At 38.5% G+C, this 21,539-nt stretch overlaps 1 protein-coding gene across 1 annotated transcript in view; it reads right to left on the bottom strand.

Annotated features, from left to right (window-relative positions):
- LOC145980178 (uncharacterized) overlaps positions 1–21,539 on the bottom strand; it is a 310,650-nt gene that overhangs the window by 135,233 nt on the left and 153,878 nt on the right. The window contains exon 7 of the mRNA XM_083113212.1: positions 661–831. Coding sequence (XP_082969338.1) covers positions 661–831 — 171 coding nt within the window. The remainder of the gene's footprint in view (positions 1–660; positions 832–21,539) is intronic.

Below are 21,539 nucleotides of genomic sequence, written 5' to 3'. Positions count from 1 at the left end.
ACACCAATTATCCACGAGGAATATAGTGTTTTATATTAAACATTTTAAGAACCAACTTCTAAGGTTGTTCTTGTCTAATCTGCCACCTAACTAACTAACTAATTAACTCTCTAGCCTTCGAGAAGCCGAAGGTTTATGGCTGCAGCAACACAAGCCTTGCATTTGCCACTCTACTGAGCAAGATCAATCCAATCTTTCCCATCCTTACCGATTTCCTTTAGGTCCATCTCAACGTTATCCCTCCACCTTCCTCTTGGACTTCCTACAGTTCTCTTACCATCAGGTCTCCCAAAATTAATCTTCTAAGCTATTCTTTCCTCTCCTGTTCGTGCCACATGGCCTGCCCACCTAAGTCTTCTTGATTTAGTTATTCTAATAATATCTGGAGAGGAATGTAGATTGAGCAGTTCTACATTATATAACCTTCCCCACTCACCTGCCTCCTCGTCCCATTTAGGTCGAAATATTTTCCTAAGGATTTTATTTTCAAATACTCATAATTTATGTTCCTCATTTAATGTAAGGGACCAAGTTTCACCGCCAGCTACGCTTCTTTTTGTTATAACTCTCTCTTGGCGTAGGCGATTCCTTCACAACAAACCTGGCCAGCGCCACCAGCCTCCCGCAAACTCACGAGATAACTGGAGCTTCGTAACTAACCGGCACAGTCTGCCTGCTGCCCGCCAGCTTGGCGATGGTGATTTCTCCGTTGACGTCGATGGGGCCTCGGCCCTCCAGGAACTCCGTGGTGGTCTCCTGGCAGTCCACGTACAGTACCACCTGCTCCCGAAACACCCCGAAGTGGATCTTGTGCCAGTTTTTGTCGAATACCTGTGGGAAGATGGAAGAAAAAGGAGTCAGGATTAGCATGTTTCAGTTACAAATAATAATAATACATCGTGTATTATAATACAGTAAACAACTTACCAGGTTTATTGTTTAAAAAATAACTGAACCACAACAATGAGAAAATCTTCGAGTTTTGCTTTCATGCGCTGCGCAAGACTTTTCTAAACATGGCTATTGTGGCGCTGGTGTAGTGTGAAAAAAATGGCGACTTTCACAGGTCCCCAGACTCCTAGACTTCTGCATTTGGAGCTTTATGAAAGACAAAGTCTATGTGCGGCCTATGGCACAGAATGTGCAACAGCTAAACGAGAGAAAAAGAAACGCTCTTGTTTGGTGGACGAGGAGTTCTTGGGAAAAGTGTGGCAAGAACCCGAATTTCAAGGGGATGTGTGTCGCATAACTGGTGGAAGACACACTGAACCTTTATATACACATTTGTATACATTCATAGAAACTTGAAGTGCTACTGATTGATACATAACAAATATCATAGTTGTATTCCATATAGTTTATTCGAAATAAATTCTTAAAATGGTTTACTCTATTATGATGCACCCTGTACAAATGCGCCAAAATCAAATTTCACATGTTGTCGCATAAGAACTAACTCTTTCGTTTTTAATTAACGTATTACTTCTGAATAGGTCTATTTGGAGTCAGATGTACATATCTCCTCTTCTAATCCTTAGCAGTAAGGTGGAGTCACGTATCTCCAGTTTACTGACTCCTTTTTAAGATTGAAATGAAAAGTGAATGAAAAAAATGTTAGTATGTAGCGGTGGTACATTCCTAGAACCGTGCAAAGTTCCGTTGAAATCAGTCTGATACTTATTGAGTAAAAAAATAATAACCTTATATAAAGCGGCAATGTTGCCAGCTTCTGGACAATGTCCGGAATTTCGCTTCTAGAATCGGCCCTATGGACGCTGTTTGGACCAAATTTAGAGGAAAGAACGACAAAAGACCACTCTATGAGGATATGTAATGCACGTGCTGCAACTTAAAAAAGAAACCGGAAATTATGGGGTTCGGAAATTTTGCGTAATTACAGAGAATTTCGAACTTGGAACCTTTTCCCCCGCTTCCCAACCAGGAACCTTAATTTTCGGATGTTACTTAAAATATTTCCCTTTACTGATTCTTAAATTTAAAATTTTAATTGTTCAAAAAGATGCAGAGGTTCAGCAGTTATTGTTTTTTATCTTCAATTTATCCCATAGTAACAAAAGGGAAAGAAAGGATTTTTTCAAACGGCGCTTGTCAATAACAGTAACAATGGATCTAATGTTTTTAATTCCAGTATATAATATCTATTTACGTAAGCTAATTAGCAAAAAAGACAGAACTGAAATGCAATGTATAGTTTTCAAGAAATGACGCGTTGACCGCTGCCGTGTGTTAACACGTGGTCGGGGCAAATTCGGCAATCAGGCATTTCCCCCGCGTCCCGCCTGAATCATTATATGTCGAACATTTCTAAAAATGTTGCTTTTTACCCATTCTTGCTTGTACAATTTATTTTTTTAAAAAATATGCAGTAGTTTACAAGTTATAACCAATATTAGAAATCTATCCCATAATAATATGGCGGTAACAAAGGGAATCGTAGGGAAACAAATTACTTTTTCAAACTTCGCTTGTTAATAGTAATAACAATACATGTATTGTTTCGTAATTCAAGTATGCCATACCTTCATATGTATACTAACGATAAAAAGAAGACCGGACTGAAATATTGTGTGTAGTTTTCAAGAAATGGGACGTTAGTTGTTGCCACGCGCTGCAGGTCGAAATATCGACCATCCGAGGTTTAGGGTTCTACATGTGGCGGTCAAAATATCGACCGTCCAGCCTCTAATTAAGAAATGTAAGCTTTCGTTCATGTTGAAGTGACTGAAATCTGGTATTCGCCAGATTTGACGGTCGTAAGGGATGTTAGATCTCTGGAATCTTAAAATTCCCCTTAATCAGAGTAAGCAAAATAGAAAACTGGTTGGTGACTCATACCTAAGACAAAACAATGCCAACCCACCCTTCCTTTTTCTTCCAGCTGAAACGTTGTAGGAGTCAATCAGTACACCGAAGTTACCCCATGAGATTCCTCAGCTGGAACTTTGGACTGGGACAAGAGTGTTTCTGGGACAAGGGTGTTTCTGGGACAATGGTATTTCTTGTCAGTGTCCTTTTATAAATTTAATTTAATCGTCCTCCATCCTCATCGTCACGATTAGGCAAAATGGCGGAAAAATAACGTAAAGTAAGAAACGTATAAAAACATACAAAAGTGTGATAGTTTTCAAAGGCCGAGTTATTAGGCAATTTTAGTACACTTTTACGTATTTTGGGGTACCTTCTTAATTGCCTACTTTCATCATTTCTTGTGCCTATTTGCCTAGTTATTTGAGAGCTTTCTAATGTATTTAAATCTCCACCCTAATCATCACCATACTTCCGACCATTCATGAAGGTGATTGCTTAGCGCGGTGGTTCCCGAGGCAAGGGGCGCCAAGGCTGGCTTACAGGAGTACCGCGAAGTGTTCCGATATGTTCACTGACATTATATGTTTGTTCCAAATATGTGTTTATTTAGTACTTTTTACATGTAAAATGATTCTGAATTTGAACTATGTGTTTATTTTTTAACTTAAGGCGAGTAACCTAACCACACTAACTGAACATCGCAAGTGTTAGGTAGGCCTCCATTCTGACTTGGGCGCCGCGGAAAAAATCTTGAAACACTAAGGGCGCCGTGAAAGGTAAAAGTTTGGGAACCGCTGGATGAAGAGCATGCTTTAGGTAAGGGCAAATTGGGCACACGCTGCCAGATATTAATTCATTGTTTATTACTAGTCTAACACTGGCACTCTTAATTGCTTGAAACACCCGATAATCATAGACCAGCAAAGCAGCCACGCAATGCACCCATCCATAGCAGTTTTGCTGGTCAACTTAGTGATTACTGTTTTGTATCAGAGCCAAAATGTGATATTAAGAATTTTTTGAACAGTATAAATTCTGATGTGCAGGCTATTCGAAATAAACAAAATGGCTCTTATAAGCTGTCCCTCAAATTGTATACATAATATAAGAAAACAAATGTCACAAAATTTACACAGCCCCACATAACAGAAACTGTACCTGTATACTCAAATATAAACTCAGACAAAATATGAAGCAGGTTGATAGAGCAATTGCTTATCAAACACTCTGAGTTTTTCTGCTAAGAAATCTGGTTGGAGCCTATGTGGATCTCCACACAAGCTCTATATTAATATTTCTGAATTCAGACCACTACAAGGTTCTACATATCTGCCATTACCTGCCAATATCGAAAACAAAAAAGCCGTGGTTAACATAGAAAATACCGACCACAAATGCTTTCTGTGGTGTATTTTAGCTGCTTTGTTTCCAGTTTTAGATCATCCAGAGCGAGTAAGTTATTATAAACAGCATGAACATGATTTTGATGATGCTATGGAGGGATTAGAATATCCAATGTCTGTTCAGAATATTGATAAATTTGAAAAAAAGGCCAGAGATATCAATGGTAGACCATTATTTATTAATGTATTTATTTGTTCTACTGGTCGTGGCAATTGCTTGATAGAACCTCTCAGAATCAGTACACTTGATGATGATTCTGCTGTCCCGATTGATCTGCTCCTAATTGACGGGGATGGCACATACCATTACACTCTGATACACAGTCTTGAAGCTTTAGTCAGAAAACAACTAGACAAATCTAATACAATATACAAGTTGTGTAGAAGATGTTTGACTGTATTTGATGGTAGAAAAATGGAAAATGGTGTTTATGAGAAGAATGCAGAAATTGCTAAAAACAAGTTAGTTGAGCATCTGAAATACTGTGGCAACCATAAACCTGTTCATATGGTTATGCCTAAACCAAATGAAAATGCCAAATTCAAAAAATTTGAAGCCTTGTTATGGCACCAGCATATATAGTCTGTGATTTTGAATCAAACCTCAAACCCCTTGCATTATGCAACCCAGATCCTGATGAATCTTCAAGTACGTCATACCAGCTACTTGAGCCTTCTAGTTTTTATTATGTGGTTGTACAGGATGGTGTTGTTAGTAAAAAATATTTATACATGGGACCAGATGCCATCAAAGAATTTGCACATTGAATAGAAAATGAGTGCTCTTACATAGCATCTAATGTATTATTAAAATCAAAACCTATGATGCCTCTAACAGAGGATCAGATTGAAGATTTCAACAATGCAGAAAAATGCCCGGTATGTGATTCTGAATTTTCAGTTTCAAATATCAAGGTGCATCACCATTCCCATACAGATGGTAAATTCAAAATGGCCCTGTGTAAAGGCTGTAATAATAAGATCCAGAGACCAAAATTTGTCCCGATATTTTGTCACGGGGCATCCAATTATGATTTTCATAATCTGATCAGGTACAAGGGGTTTGACAAGCAGAATTTAAATATTTTAGCAGAAAATGATGAGAAATATATAGCTATTAGCAAAATAATTAGTGTTAATGGTAAGCCTATACACTTAAGATTTCTTGATTCATACAGAATTCTGTCGGCTAGCCTGGCTACTCTGGCCAATCAATTATCTGATGACCAATTCAAAATCACGTGTGGTATGTTTCCAAATCAGGACCTGAAATTAATTAAGCATAAGGGTGTATACCCATATGACTATGTTACTGATTTTACTAAATTTGATGAGTGTGCTCTGCCATCACAACAAGAGTTCTACAGTAAACTCAGGGCATCCGGAATCACTGATGATGATTATCACCATGCCCAGTTGATGTGGACCAACTTAAAATGCCAGACACTTGGTGATTATCATAAGGCATACTTGAAACTTGATGTGATTCTCTTAGCCGATATACTTCAGGCATTTAAAAAATCATCGATGGAAAATTATAAGCTGGATCCAATCTATTTCTATAGTGCTCCGGGCATAGCATGGTCTGCCATGTTTTTGAACACTAAAATGCAATTGGATCTGATCCAGGATCAGGACATGCATGTGTTTATGGAACAATGTATACGAGGAGGCATGGGGCAATGCTCTCAGAGATATGCCAGAGCCAACAACAAATACAGGGTGTTTCTAAAGGTCGTTTACAACGCTTGGGAGGTGATTCCTCACACGAAAACAAGCAAAAAGTCTAAGTTCCATTTTTACGACAGAGGCTTCGTTTCCGAGATAGGAGCCTCGCAAAAGGTGACAAAGTGAACGTCACACTTAACTGGGACGAATACTATCACAGATAGAGAGGCGGTTCCAAGGGAATCATAAAGGAATCGTATGTGCTCAGTCCGGAAGTCACTATGAAAAGTTCACTGCACGCATGCGCAATGGAGTCCTCAAAGGAATTGGGGATTTCCAGCAACAACAATGCATGGAAAAGGTATGTAACGCAGCAAGAAGGACCGTGACAATGAGAAATGCGTTCAAGACAACACATCCCGACCTCAAACATCAAAACATGACCACCGAACACAAAATCCGAAAAGTTGAGCACGGTTGCATACCCCAGTTACACGCGAGGAATGAACGAATCATGTCATGTGGCATACGAGAGACAGGAGGAGGGAAAGAAAAACACAATATCAGATGATTGCGACAACGTGTATTTTTACACGCGACAACTGCGTAATATCCCCCCCCCCACACACACAACAAACAACAAATGCTACAATATCTTACGCACAGACAGTCCGTGTCACTGTACACCAACTGAAGATGTCACTTTCACCACACAAAGGGGGTGGGGAGCAATACCAAAAGTGTTCGCACGCGATCATTGTGACGTAAAAGAGACCAGTTTTGGAAGCGCTGCACAGGCAAGTCTGGCTCTCGTAGTCTACGTTTGACCTTCATGACTGCTGTTCCCGCGAGAGGAGCTCGAAGGGTTGGTTCTCTCCGGCATCACCTCCCAAGCGTTGTAAACGACCTTTAGAAACACCCTGTATATTCCCGATTATAATCCAGCACGGCTATCAAACTATATACTTTATGTGGATGCCAACAGCCTATATGGATATGCCATGATGGATAAACTGTCATATGCAGGGCTTGAGTGGGTTGAAGATTTCAACATTGAGGATCTTCAGGACTTTGATGACAGTGACTATGGTCTATTCTTAGAGGTTGATCTGACAATTCCTGATAATTTACACAACCAGTTTTCTGATCTGCCCCCAATTCCTGAGGTAGAGTGTTCACCTGGTTCTAAACAGAAGAAACTAATGATGACTCTAAATCCAAAACAGGGTTATGTCATATACTACAAAAACCTCCAGTTCCTGATGCATCACGGTGTTCAAGTGACCAAGGTTGGCAAAGTCTTGAGGTTTAAGCACTCAACATGGTTGAAGCAATACATCGATACAAACATCGAGCATCGAACACTTGCTGTAACCCAATTTGATAAGACCTTGTTCAAATTGATGGTCAATTCAGTGTATGGTAAAACCATAGAAAATGTCAGAAAACATACTGAAGTTAAATTAGTTACTGGCCCCAACCGGAGCAAAAAATTGGTGGCAAAGCCCAACTTCAATTACAGAAGAATTTATGATGACAATCTGGCACTTTTTAATATGAAAAAAACAAAAATTATGTTTGATAAGCCTATTTATGTAGGGGCTGTGATATTAGAATTGGCCAAATTACACATGCTAAAGCTCTATTATGATGTGCTGAAGCCTTTTTATGGTGATCGTGTAAAACTGATGTACATTGATTGATTTGATTGATTTAGTTTATTTTACTTCGCGTTTTGTGCCTCTTGGCTAATTTGCGAAGATGGGGATGACTGATGAAATGATGAAATTGATGAATGGACATTCACAAACAACCAAGCCCGACCAGGATTCGAACCCGGGACCCTTGGCGTCGCAGCGCGATGTGCTAACCACTCGGCCACAGGGTCGGGCAAACTGATGTACATGGACACAGATAGCTTTATCCTTGATATTCAGACAGAAGATGTCTATCAATACACAGCCTGCATTGCTTAAATATTTTGATACTAGTGAACATCCAAAGATTCAACCCTACAACAAAAAGGTGCCTGGCAAGTTAAAAGACGAGACACTTGGCGATGTTATTGTAGGATTTGCTGTGTTAAGGGCCAAAATGTACAGCTTTGAAACATGTAGTGGTGCTGTTGCCAAAAAAACCAAGGGCATTGATAGAGTAACTGTGGACAAAGAGCTCCAATTTAAAGATTATGAAGATTGTCTCAAATCAAAGAGTTCAATCAGAACATCAGAATGCAGAATCCAGAGTAAAGATCACTTGTTGACCACAAATGTTATAAGAAAAATTGCTCTGGACCCACATGATGATAAGAGATGCATTTTATCATGTGGCATACATACTTTACCATGGGGTCATTGTGACTTGATAAGTGGCAAACAATGCCCAATCACAGAGCATGATTTGAAATAAATAAACATGCCGATGAACTTATTTGGGTTCAAAAAACAGGTTATTATGGACCTGCCAACACCTCCTGATATACAATCTATGATATCTAAACTAAGTGGTTTGTTAATTATTCATCTGAACTGCATACTTACAGATGTTGATGATAAAACAGGTAAACCATTCTACATATTTAACAATAACTTAAACCACTACCAGTTACCTGTAGGTGGCCAATTACAATTTATTACAACCCCCGAGGGTAATGTCAAGGTTTCAGTAGGCAGAAATATTTACAGGATAAAGCACTCGGACATGGTTTCTGGCAATATATATACTGTCTCTGCCGGTGACTGTTTATATATTGAGGTCCCGGGACACTATGACAAGCATATACCTCTTTTTATATAATTAAGAATCAGATACTCTATAACAAATAACAAAAAAAACACAATGCCAAATGATATTTTTGGGCATACAAGGCGCGAAGATCACAGTGATGAGATTCTGATGCTTGATGTCAGAGTCAAAAAATTAAGAAGTGATTTACAAGCTCTACAAACTACACTCAATGCCAGTCTTCAACTAGAGATTACCAATTTACAATCACAATGCATGGACCCTCTTCTTAAAATTGACTCAGAACTCAAATTGCTGCTTCAAAAATATACTGACTTGGCCACATTAGATAATTTTCAAAGTTTAGAGGAGGATGTAGCAGCTCTTCAAGCCAAATTTAGGACTCAGGCTACCAACTCTGAGCAACTGAAAGAGCAACTAGAAGAGCAGATTAGTAGTGTCCATACACAGCTCCAAACAATTGTCAAAATCATAAAGTCCCAAGATGATTTTGATCTAGTGATTTCTACTCTAAAAGAACAGATTCAATCAGTGGAGATTCATAATCTGGACCCTTTGAATAATGCCATAGCCGAGGTTAAAGAAAAAATCGAGACACTTGAGAATTTTATGGACAACCTACCATCTTCTGATGCTCTGAGTGATATCACTCGTAGTGTTGCCAACATCAAGCTGCAACTCGAGACATATGAAGATTTTGGAAAAATTCAGAGTACCATAAGCCATCTTGAGGGTACCATAGCAGCAGTACAAAGTGATCTGACAAATGTAGAAGAAACTCTAGAATCCCGCCTACCTGGTATTGTAGACACATTTGTCAGTGTCCAGCAACTGATCACCAAACTTGAAAACCTCAACACTGAATCTGAGCTATCTCATTTTCATAACTTGATCGTTGATATCCAAACAACGCTTGAAATTTTACAACAATCAACACCTACTCAGGCAGACATAGCCCTGCTCCAAGATGCTATGCGTAGTGTGGCTGATGCTACTGAATTAAATGCTGTGAAATCAGCCCTCGAGTCTTTGCAGAATACTGTAGCCAATCTGCCTGCATCACAGGAGCTGAAAAATATTAAAAGAGCCGTGCATCGCATATTGAAATCAGAAGATATCAAGAATATCCAGACAGAGATCAAACAGCATACTCAGACAGTGGCCACTCTACCAACTAATCATCATATTAATGAACTTTATGCTCTGTTTGAGGATATCAGAAGAAAAGTCCATGATCTTACAGCCCTAAGTTCAAAATTGGCTGTTGTTGAAAATCTACAGAAAATTGTAGCCAACATCAAGCAACAACTAGGGACTACAGAATCCAACCAAGCAAATGCTCTGTCTGTTTTTACCACGCAGCTTCAAAAGATTGTGCAACAATACAAGAAACTTGCTGTGGACATAAAAATCAAGCCGGGCCACGACGATGTTGTTAGGACTATCAATGAGCACCTTCAATCTGTAATGAGTAGATTGCTTACAGTTGAAAAAGAAATAACTGGCCTAATCGAGAATCCTAAGCATACAGTAATCATTGAATTGAACAGTACCCCCAACAAAGAATATGATTCACCATTTACACCAGGTGGCAAACTGTATATGCTGTCCCCTGCACAATTTTATTACCAGTTTTTTGTTGGGGGCACACTCAGACCAATCAAGATCAAATATTGGCTCCAACCACAGGCTCACCACTACCCTACCTTATCAATAACCAATGCTGACAACAAACCAAAGGTCACCAGTGTGGAGTTAGAGGATTTTACAGACCCCGATACATTAGAGACGGCTTATGCTGAAGATGATGGTTCTCTTGAATTTAATATACAAATAGGGGACAAACTGTATTTAGAAATTCCTGTGGTATCTGCTGCTGAACACCCCATAGCTGCAATATTCTTGTTTACATACTATGTCTAGACAAACCATTGTTGATGAACTACACCGACCAGCCAGACATAACTATAAGCGATTGCCAGTGGTCACAAAAGGCATAGATGATTTGTGGCAGGCTGACTATGTTGAGATGGCAAGTGGACAGCTGAAGAACTTAGACAATATCAACAAGGGCTACAAGTATCTACTTACTGTCATAGAAACATTTTCAAAATATGCCTGGGCTGTGCCGCTAAAATCCAAGACTGGAACATGTGTTACAGAAGCCTTCAGGACAATCATCAATCACAGTGGAAGATCACCGCGCTATCTACAAACAGATAATGGCAAAGAATTCTATAATTTGGTGTTCCAACAATTTATTAAAAGCCAGTCAATACAACATTACTCGAGTTACAGTGATCTCAAGGCCTCTATTGTAGAAAGATTCAACAGAACCCTAAAAAATCATATGTATAAACAATTTACCCTTCAAGGTAATTATAAATGGCTTACTGTCCTACCAGAACTTCTAGATCGATATAACAACTCGGTCTATTCCACAATCAACATGAAGCCCTCTGAGGTAACTTCATCTGATGAGCAGCAATTGATCAACACTGTTTACTATCCTAGATACCAACCAACAACCAGAAAAGCTAAATACAAGGTCGGTGATCAAGTAAGAATCAGTAAATACCGCGCGTCCATTTCGATCTGCAGCCGAGAGATCGGGAGAATCGTGGCGGGCGGCACTGACGGAGATGCCGACATTTGCGGCCTGAAATGCCCGCTTATTTTTATGGACATATGCAGACATTTATATAAATATTGCAAAACGAGCACTAACCTGTGTTATAAGAGTATGGTTTTAATTTTAGTAGCTTAGTGACTGTATGTGCCGATGATTTTGACACGCCCACCTCTTGTGAAACACGGCGTAGAGGTTTGTTTGGAGAACGTTCTAACGCTGCACCAATATCATCGAGTTTTGCTTCGGTTAGAATCCGTCGTTTTTGCTTAGGTGTTTTAAAATTTAACGATACAGTTTCTCGTAATTTAAGGACAAGATATCTAACCGTATCTCTGTGTGGAGTTGAAACGCATGGGAATTTCTGTACAAATTACCTACACACGTCTCGACACGAGTTTGTTTTCACGTAGGTATGTGTCATACATAAAAAATCTTTGTTCTAACGTGAATCTTGCGGCTGGCATTCCAATCGTCTCACTGACACGTCACACATACACACTACAATAACACAAACAAGTAACTGCAAGTAACCAAGAATGACACTCTTGCGCACAGTACGAAATTAACACGCTCTTGGTTTACATTGCTCGCCACTATATTTACAACTCTGTCTTCATCTAGTCGCGAAGGAACAAAAAACTCGAGCTCGGAGATTTCGGATTGCAAGGAAGCTCACGAACACTATTGACTTTTAACGGTTTCTTCTACAGCGTAATCTTGATACAGTGTTGCACATTCAAAACCTCCAAACGATCCCCATCGGCACAAAACTCTTTCAAGGATATAAACTTAAGCAGGACGTTACTGGTCAAAACTATGATTAAAATGTTTTATTATCTGTGGCTCTTAACATCGTTTCTAAAGCGTATTTATTTGTGCATATAAGAGCAGAACTTGGATGAATTACAGAAGAACTTTTGCGTGTTATAACACAGGTTAGTGATCGTTTTGCAATATTTATATAAATGTCTGCATATGTCTATAAAAATAAGCGGGCATTACAAGCCGCAAATGTCGGCATCTCCGTCAGCGCCGCCCGCCACGCTTCTCCCGATCTCTCGGCTGCAGATCGTAATGAACGCACGGTATAAGCACATATTCAAAAGAGGCTTTACCAGAAACTGGAGCACTGAATTATTTACAGTGGTTCAAGTTAAACCTGGGACCCGTAACACATATATAATAAAAGACCATCGCGGAGTAATTCTCAAAGGCCGATCCTATGAAGAAGAACTCAGCAAAACTAAACAGCCTGACACATATCTTATAGAAAAAGTCATCCGCAGAAAAGGCAACAAGATACTGGTTAAATGGTTAGGTCTCCAAGAACACAGATGGATCGAGGCAGACAAAGTGATATTATGAACACCTGGGATGTTATAAAGAGACTACCAGAGCCTGAACAGCAGACTAAGAGAAATGACAAGCTGCTGCCTGATAATATTAGATGTCTTATTGTTGGACCATCGGCTTGTGGTAAAACTACACTAATGGTTGATAATTTTTTATTGGGGCACCCAACTGGTTAGACTGGAAAAACAGGCACTTGTATGTCTTCTCTAAGAGCTTAGAACAATTAAAATATCAGCAGCTGATGAAGCTATATGATGGACTGGATATAAGCACTTTTGAATCAGATGTTAAGCCACTCAATGACGGTCTTGATAACTCTGTTGTTGTGCTTGATGACATTATACTGGATAACCAAAACAAGGTTAGAAATTTCTTTACACAGGGGCGGCACAAAAACATAGATTGCTTCTACCTGGCACAGACTTTTTCTAAAATACCAAAACAGCTGATACGAGACAACAGCAATTTTATATGTGTGTTTCATCAACTAACCTTAAACACATACATGATGAGTATATAGGTGGGGACTTGAGCTACAATGATTTTTCTAAGTTTTGCAGTAGGTACTGGAACCAGGACAGCTATGGGTTTGTCACAATTGATATGACAAGGAAACCCAATAGTGGTAAATACAGAAATAAAATCAACAATTTTCTAGACATTGAGACATATATAAATAACCATGGAAAGGCCAATCATTGATGATCTTAAATTAAGAGACTATCTTGTAAAAAGATTTAAGGGATGGAAATTAGAGAACCGAGGTATTTATGAACAACACAAGCCCACAGAACAGCCTATTATTGATGCTATTGGTGAACTAGCCAAAGATATCAAAACTATTACAGAGCAAAATCAAAATTTGATCACAGAGCTTGTACCAGTAGCTGCTAGGAACATATTAGATTATCCAATCACCCCACTTTCTAGTATTCATACACCTAGTCCTGTTCCTCCTAGAAGAATTGAAGCTAGTCAGGATCCTATTGAATTGGGTCTTCTTGCTCAAAAATATTTAAGCACACCTAAAGACAACAAAGATGAGGTCTTTGGTTTATATGCTGACACAGAGCTTGATGGTAGCATCATACATAAAATTGGCAATTTTAGGGTAACATTTATGGGAGATGATCTAATAGTATATTAAGAATCTCATCTTGGAGAAAGAGGCAGTTTTGTTAAGTATCCTGAAACACTTTGATTGTGGGAAGTGATGACTCGGAAAAGGCCTGGCAGCTATACAGATCAAGACTATGAGCACTACAAAGAAATACTAATAAAATTAGATGCTCTATACCAGAACAATGATCCCACACAAAAAAGAGTCAAGTCTAGCAGTGGAGCAAAATACAACAACTTAATCAAGCCCATATGGTCACAGATCAAGAGAGGTAGTGGAATCAAACATTACAACACCCTGCCTAAAGAATTTGTCTGGGTTGATGATGTCAGGAAACTTGTAGATAGGTTGCTGGTCATAGCTGGGGAAGAAAATGCTGGTAACCATAATTTTTACAATGAAAAGGTTGGAATTATGGACATGATAGCCACCAAATTGTCTAATTTTATAGTCAATGACACTAAGGGCATTGGATATCTTATAAAAATTATTAATACTCTACCCCCTAAATTTTGGAATATCTCTGAGGGTCGGGGGCTGGTTAATGACATCATAAAAAAGCTGCCATTTGAGCTACACATACCAGGCTATCAGTATAGTCATCCCGGAACCAAACTAGACCATAGACTAAACAGAGGGGACCCTGGTATAAATCCCCTAGATGCTGCTTGTAGAGACCATGACATAGCATACAACACACATACCGATCTTGACAAGCGACATGTGGCAGACAAAAAATTAGAAGAGGCTGCATTTGGTAGATTAGTAAGTAGAGATGCTTCTTTGGGTGAAAAAATAGCAGCATTAGGGACCACGATAGCTATGAACACCAAACAAAAACTAGGGTGGGGTTGTAACAGACTAAATAAACTGGTTACAACTTAATTGAGCTAGTCAATCCCAGAATATATATATATACAGGGTGTCGCAAAACTCTTTCAACAACGCTTGGGTGCTGGTAGATATCATAAAAACAAGTAACTTTTCCCTATAAAGTTTACCTCGAAAGCGCTTAGTTTCTGCGCTATAACCGCTTAAAATCTATCCTGTACGTATACAACCAAACACAGCAAACGCTTGCTCTGACATAACTGCCAGGGGCGCGTGGCAGGGTTGCCACTAGCGTTCCTCGTTAAGAGAGACGACTTGAAAACAACAACTTGGGAGTCTTGCCTGGGCAAAATCCAAAACATTAATGATACTTGCGATGTTGTAAGAAGCATTGACAGTATTTATAAACTTACCAAGACAAATAATGGGCAGACTGAAATTAAAGATTACTCATTCCAAAATATCTCTATAATTGATTGATTGATTGATTTGATTTATTTTAATTCGCTTTTCTGCCACCTTTGGCTAATCGCGAAGATGAGGATGATATGATGAAATAACAAATGACACCAATGTCTAGGCCAGGATTTAAACCCAAGACACATGGCGCCGTAGCGAGTTGTGCTTACCAGGGAGTGTTTCGTGTATCATGCAAAATCAACAATTGCAAGGGACACGTGAGATAGGGGAAATCCACGAACGAACAAATGTAAACATGATGTGTTTGTTGCCTCGTTTCGACCACGCAGACTGTAATGTTATTCCAATTCATTTGAAAATTATTGCTATGTGTGCTAGCGTTATTACTAATCGTGTTCGTCTCATGAGCAATTAATTGCAAGGCTCATTTAATTTAATGATTGATTCATTCATTCATTCATTCATTGATTTGCTTTATTTTACTTCGCTTTTTGTGCCACTTTTGTCTAATTTGCGAAGATGGGATGAGTGATGGATGATATCATGAAATTGATGAATGGACACTCACAAACATCCATGCCCAAGCTGGGATTCTAACCCAAGACCCCTGGCTTATTTTAGAAAACAATGGCAACATATACATTTTAGCGAGAACTGATATGCATGTAAGAAAAATTGTGTGTTTTAAAAGTGGTTTCAAAAAAAATTCCAACGATTATTTGCAATACTAGGAACATGCGAATTAAAAACACCCTCTCTCCCTCTCTCTCTCTCTTTCTCTTCACTCAAACTGGTTCATCTTGAATGTTCTACTAAAGAATTTGTAGGAAGAAATTAATATTTTATTGAAAGGAATTACAGTGAGTTCGGTGCCTACTGCCTGTACTAGTTTGTTCCGCACTTCACGATATCGTTTGATATTGGCACATCAAGAGAAATCTTGTAATTTACACTCTTTTCATGTGTAGGAAAAATTTTCTCATTTTGTGTCTTTGCTTTGCATTCTGATCATCGAACATGAAAAAAAATGAACAAAAGGAAACCATTGAGTACACGTCATAAATTGTACATTCATTGTAGCAACTTGATATCAACATTGAAATGTAAGAGTAACATTTTTGGAAGGCACCAAAATGTCAACTTTTAGTTCACCCTGGAAACAATGTTTTGTAGCAAACGAGCGGAATTTTGACATCTAGGTGAATTTCCGGGAAAATTCTTGTGAATTTCTATTCTTCTCATTGTACGTCATTTTTCTGCACTTTCAGGCAAATAGTAAATACGAGGACGAAAGATCCAGTGACACCTTTGTCCACGTTGAAACTCGTGTCCGGAACATTCGGTAGAGAGATCATGTGTTGATCACTAAACGTACTCAGTCACCGAAGTAGCTCAAGAATATTCATCTGCCGGAGATTCTTGTTTCTTTTCAACCTACTTTTTATAACGAATTCGATTCGCAATAGCGATAGTTCACAATTTTCTAATAAATAAATTGTAATAACATTACTGTCTGCGTGGTCGAAACGAGGCAACAAACACATCATGTTTACATTTGTTCGTTCGCGGATTTTCCCTATCTCACGTGTCCCTTGCAATTGTTGATTTTGCATGATACACGAAACACTCCCTGGTAAGCACAACTCGCTACGGCGCCATGTGTCTTGGGTTTAAATCCTGGCCTAGACATTGGTGTCATTTGTTATTTCATCATATCATCCTCATCTTCGCGATTAGCCAAAGGTGGCAGAAAAGCGAATTAAAATAAATCAAATCAATCAATCAATCAATTATAGAGATATTTTAGAATGAGTAATCTTTAATTTCAGTCTGCCCATTATTTGTCTTGGTAAGTTTATAAATACTGTCAATGCTTCTTACAACATCGCAAGTATCATTAATGTTTTGGATTTTGCCCAGGCAAGACTCCCAAGTTGTTGTTTTCAAGTCGTCTCTCTTAACGAGGAACGCTAGTGGCAACCCTGCCACGCGCCCCTGGCAGTTATGTCAGAGCAAGCGTTTGCTGTGTTTGGTTGTATACGTACAGGATAGATTTTAAGCGCTTATAGCGCAGAAACTAAGCGCTTTCGAGGTAAACTTTATAGGGAAAAGTTACTTGTTTTTATGATATCTACCAGCACCCAAGCGTTGTTGAAAGAGTTTTGCGACACCCTGTATATAACAAACCTACAATGAAAGCCAAGGGTGTTATGTATCAGATACCATATGCAGGTCTCAAATCACTTGGGACTATTGATAGTCTTCTAACCAAAAAGCAGCGCAAGAAAAAAAGCTCTTGACTTGCCAAGGGCCATAGTATGAAATTGTTACTTAGTACCCCCCCAATTAAAAAAAATACATGATTCCAGGAAAAAATTGCATAAAGGAGGCTTCATATTTAGTATCCCAGCTATCTTAGCAGCACTAGGTGCAGTTGGTAGCTTAGCAGGAGGATCAGCTGCCATAGCAAAAACAGTAATAGATGCTAAGAAGAATAAAGCAGAATTAGATGAACTAAGGCGCCATAATCTGGCCATAGAGAGACAAGGCAAAGGTCTTAAGAGAGCCATGAATAAGTATAAAGAAAACAAGAGCCGCTTACCAACCAAGATATTGAAGCTTTAATCAAACCACTGGGCATCAAAAATTTTAGAGGTGTGTACATGTCTGATTCTTTACCAGAACAACCACTCAAAAAAGAGTGTGGCATAGTCAATTTGGATAAGTACAAAAATCAGGGCACACACTGGATCTGACATTTTAAATATTCAAACAATGAGGCATTTATATTTGATTCATTTGGAGGTATTCCACCTGAGAATTTAGTAAAATACCTAAAATCAACTAATTTTTATTACAATAGTGACCGTGTTCAAAACCTCAAAGATGTTAATTGTGGACATCTGTGTATATCTATGCTTAGATATCTGTCTCAAATAAATAAACCATCAATTGAAGATTTTCAGAAAGCCTTGTGGTATCTGAAGTATCATGGTAGTATTCCATCTTACCAGCCAAAATTCAATATTGAAGCTCAGACTACATGATGATATAGTATATCCCAAAACAATAGCTCTTAGAGCATTCTATGGCATGTACTTGATCCCCAATATTACACACCACAACAAGAAGATTGCAGTTGGTGACCAAAACATTGTCATCACTCCAGGGCAGTATAATCTGTCTACTTTAAATGCTCAGTTACCCAGAGGTATAGTGCTAACTCAAAATTCTGTCACTCACAGAGTAGAGATTGTGCCTGCTACAGAGACAGTAGATCTGGGTACTATAGGAGAGCTATTGGGCTTCCAGAACAACACAAAACTTGAACCAGCCATCAAACACACTCCTATTAATATACCTAAATTCTTAGCCATAGAGATTCTGAATATTCACTGCAATGTGGCCGAGGGTATGATCACCAAATCAGATGGCATAGGCACTCACAAACAAACTGGCATCATCGCAACATTCAAACCTAACTCTGAATTTATGGAGCCAATCATCTACACTCCATCACCAACATTATATTTTCCTGTGTGCCATAATAGAATAGACTATATTGAGTTGATGGTCACTAATGAAAAAGAAGAATTAGTTGATTTTTCTGGAGCCACAACAACTGCTATCATAGAAATTAATATTTAAATAAAAATACATACAAAAAATGGAAAATATCGAGAGTTATGAGCTACAGTCATTCCCCCCGAACCGTAGGACCTTTGCAAATTTAAATCAACCCAACACAGAGATTGAGGTTGACCTTGATGTAGGGGATGGCTTTATACACCCCCACAGAGCAGACCTCTATATCAAGTTTGATGTTGTAAAGCTCGATGGTACAGATTATCCGGCTAACTCAAATATAAGACTGGTAGAAAATTTTGTACCACATCTGTTCTCTGAAATCGAGATCAGAAAACATGGTGTTGTTATAAACAGAGTGGAATATCCTGGTATTAACTCTACAGCTTTGGCCACACTGAATTTATCCAAGACCGAGGCTTCTTATTATAAAATAGGTGGATTTGAGGCTGGTGATAAAATAATATCTAAGAGCCACACAGTGCTGTTCCCTATGCGCCTGTTGCCAGGATTCTTCTCAGATTACAAAGACATTATGTGGAAGGGTGGTTTAAGAATCACATTTAGAAGAGCCGCCAATGATAATACTGCTTTGATGAGGTACAGTTCATTAAACTCTACTGGGGCAGCTCTGCCTAATACCCTACCTGATGAAGGCAAATGTCTTATTCAGACTATGGGGCAAAGAATCCCGGTTGTTGAATATGAAGCCAGCTATGCTCTTAAATACAAGGCAGATATACTAAAAAAATCCACAGGTGCCTTTACAATTTTATACATATCAATGTGTCCAGAAACCTGCTACAGGTAGCTATTATGAATTTGATGTTACAAACTCATTCTCCAGTATACAATATGACATGCCAGATTTTGTAGTGGTACTGTTTCAGACCGGAAGAAACAATAACCAGGAAAAAAATTCAAGTAAGTTTGATAGCTGCAACAGCAAGAACATATATCTTAAAAATGGTAGAAATGAGGTGTTTCCTAGAGAAAATTATAATTTAAACATGTCCAAGGATGATTTCCTCAAATCATACGAGGCATATACAGCATACAAAAGAGTTACAACCGGGAATACCGACATGTATTACTCACCAGATGAATTCAAAGCACAGAGACCCATGTTTGTCATCAACACCTCAAAAAGGAAACAGGTTGTGGTTAATGACAGGACAAACATTAAAATTATCTGTGAATTCCATGATACACTCCCTGCCGACACTATATGTAGTGTTATTCTTATAGGTGAAAAATCATATGTTTATGATGTAAGAAATGAGAGAGTCACGGAGCAATTCTAGAAGACTTCTGCATATTACATTGTCCTAGTACTAGATAAACAAGTTGGGGCAGGTGTCCAATTAAAATATTCGGGTTAACATATTAATACTCTGAACTTAAACCGGAAGTGGACAGGAAGTAAACCGGAAGTAAACCGGATGTTGACCGGAAGTAAACCGGAAGTGGACCGGAAGTAAATATGTGTGGGTGGGTGTGGGTGTGGCTTTTATGAGCATCTTGGCTTAGTTTTAAGTGTAGCCAAAACAATATCAAGAGGGGCATATTTTTAACAAGCTTATGGACAACAATTTAGCACATGCAACTTTTGTACACATGGCCAAATCAATGTGAGGGGGGTCATACTTTCACGGCAAATCCCCGAGGGCTTTTTTACAAAAGTCTTGGGTTAGACAGAGTAGCACACTTGAGCAATAAGCTCATATGGACATCTTGACATACTTTTAAGTGTAGCCAAATCAGTCTGAGGGGGGCTCATACTTTCTCGTCCTAGTAATAGGTCAAAAAAACCTACTTACTTATAATTAATTAATTAGCTGAATTACTACTAATAATACTAATACTACTACTAGTATTAAGTAGTAGAGATCTACATAAATATAGTATTTACGAAAGCAATAGAACAATCACTTTCTAGTCATTCGATTTTTATCAAATTCTGGGAGCATTTTTTTTGTTTCTTTGTTAGGAAATAATTGTCTGGTCAACGAGGTGAGACATTTTAAGTGTGAAGAAAATCCATAAAAACAAGAAAATATATTAAAATAAATTAATATAATCAAAGTATGGAACTCATCCAAGGAGCTGCGGTGGTCTGGTCGGTAAAGCGTCTGATAACCACGCGGGAGATCCGGGTTCGATTCGCGGAATTGGTTGGAATTTTTCCGGCATAAATCTCGCCGATAATTTACATCTGGATTTTCTCTCCGTTCTTGCCAACAAAACATTTTACAATAGTTAAGCTTATTGTCGTTTGAATAATTGTCTAGTCAACGAGGTGAGACATTCAAACATGCTGCGGTAAACAATGGGAAGGCGGACTGGTGACTGTTCTTGTCCGCCTAGCCTTTGTCTATACCTTAGCCGCTTACAACGAACCAAGAACATTCTTTAGTTAAATCTCATTGTTCACACAAAAAAATACATGTTCATTGAACACTAGCGTACGTAGAGGGGTGGCTGATGGGGTTACAGCCCCTACCGAAATTTTGAGAAAATCAGAATTTTCAAATAAAAATCTGTTAAGAACTTGAAAAAATCAAAATGTGTAAATGCGAAACCTCTTTTCAAGTGAGTCCCGATTACCATTTTTGTCTTCGAATACAATTTTAATAGACTGAAAAGCTCCAAAAATACGAAATATTTTATTATGCATCCTGTCCTCCAGAACGAAGGCATGTGCTATCCACATTTACTATTCCAGTCCATCCCGAAAAAAAAATCCTGCGTACGCCAGTGTATTGAACATTGTTGCAACTGAGATACAAAACAAGTTTCCTCTCTTTTAAATCATAGTTGCACTCATATTTTATTTTCAAGAATACTTGTTAATTTTCAAGGCTTTCTCTCTGAAAGACGCATGTGTTTGGAATGCTGTGCTTCTCTCCGTGCTGCATGGAAATAATAATTCAAATTATTATTTTTATTATTA

Source organism: Lepisma saccharinum, chromosome 27 (genome assembly GCF_977018435.1).
Source record: "Lepisma saccharinum chromosome 27, izLepSacc3.1, whole genome shotgun sequence".
Taxonomy (NCBI): Eukaryota; Metazoa; Arthropoda; class Insecta; order Zygentoma; family Lepismatidae; genus Lepisma; species Lepisma saccharinum.
Note: the sequence above shows the minus strand (reverse complement) of the source record. Positions and strands in the feature narration are given on the sequence as shown.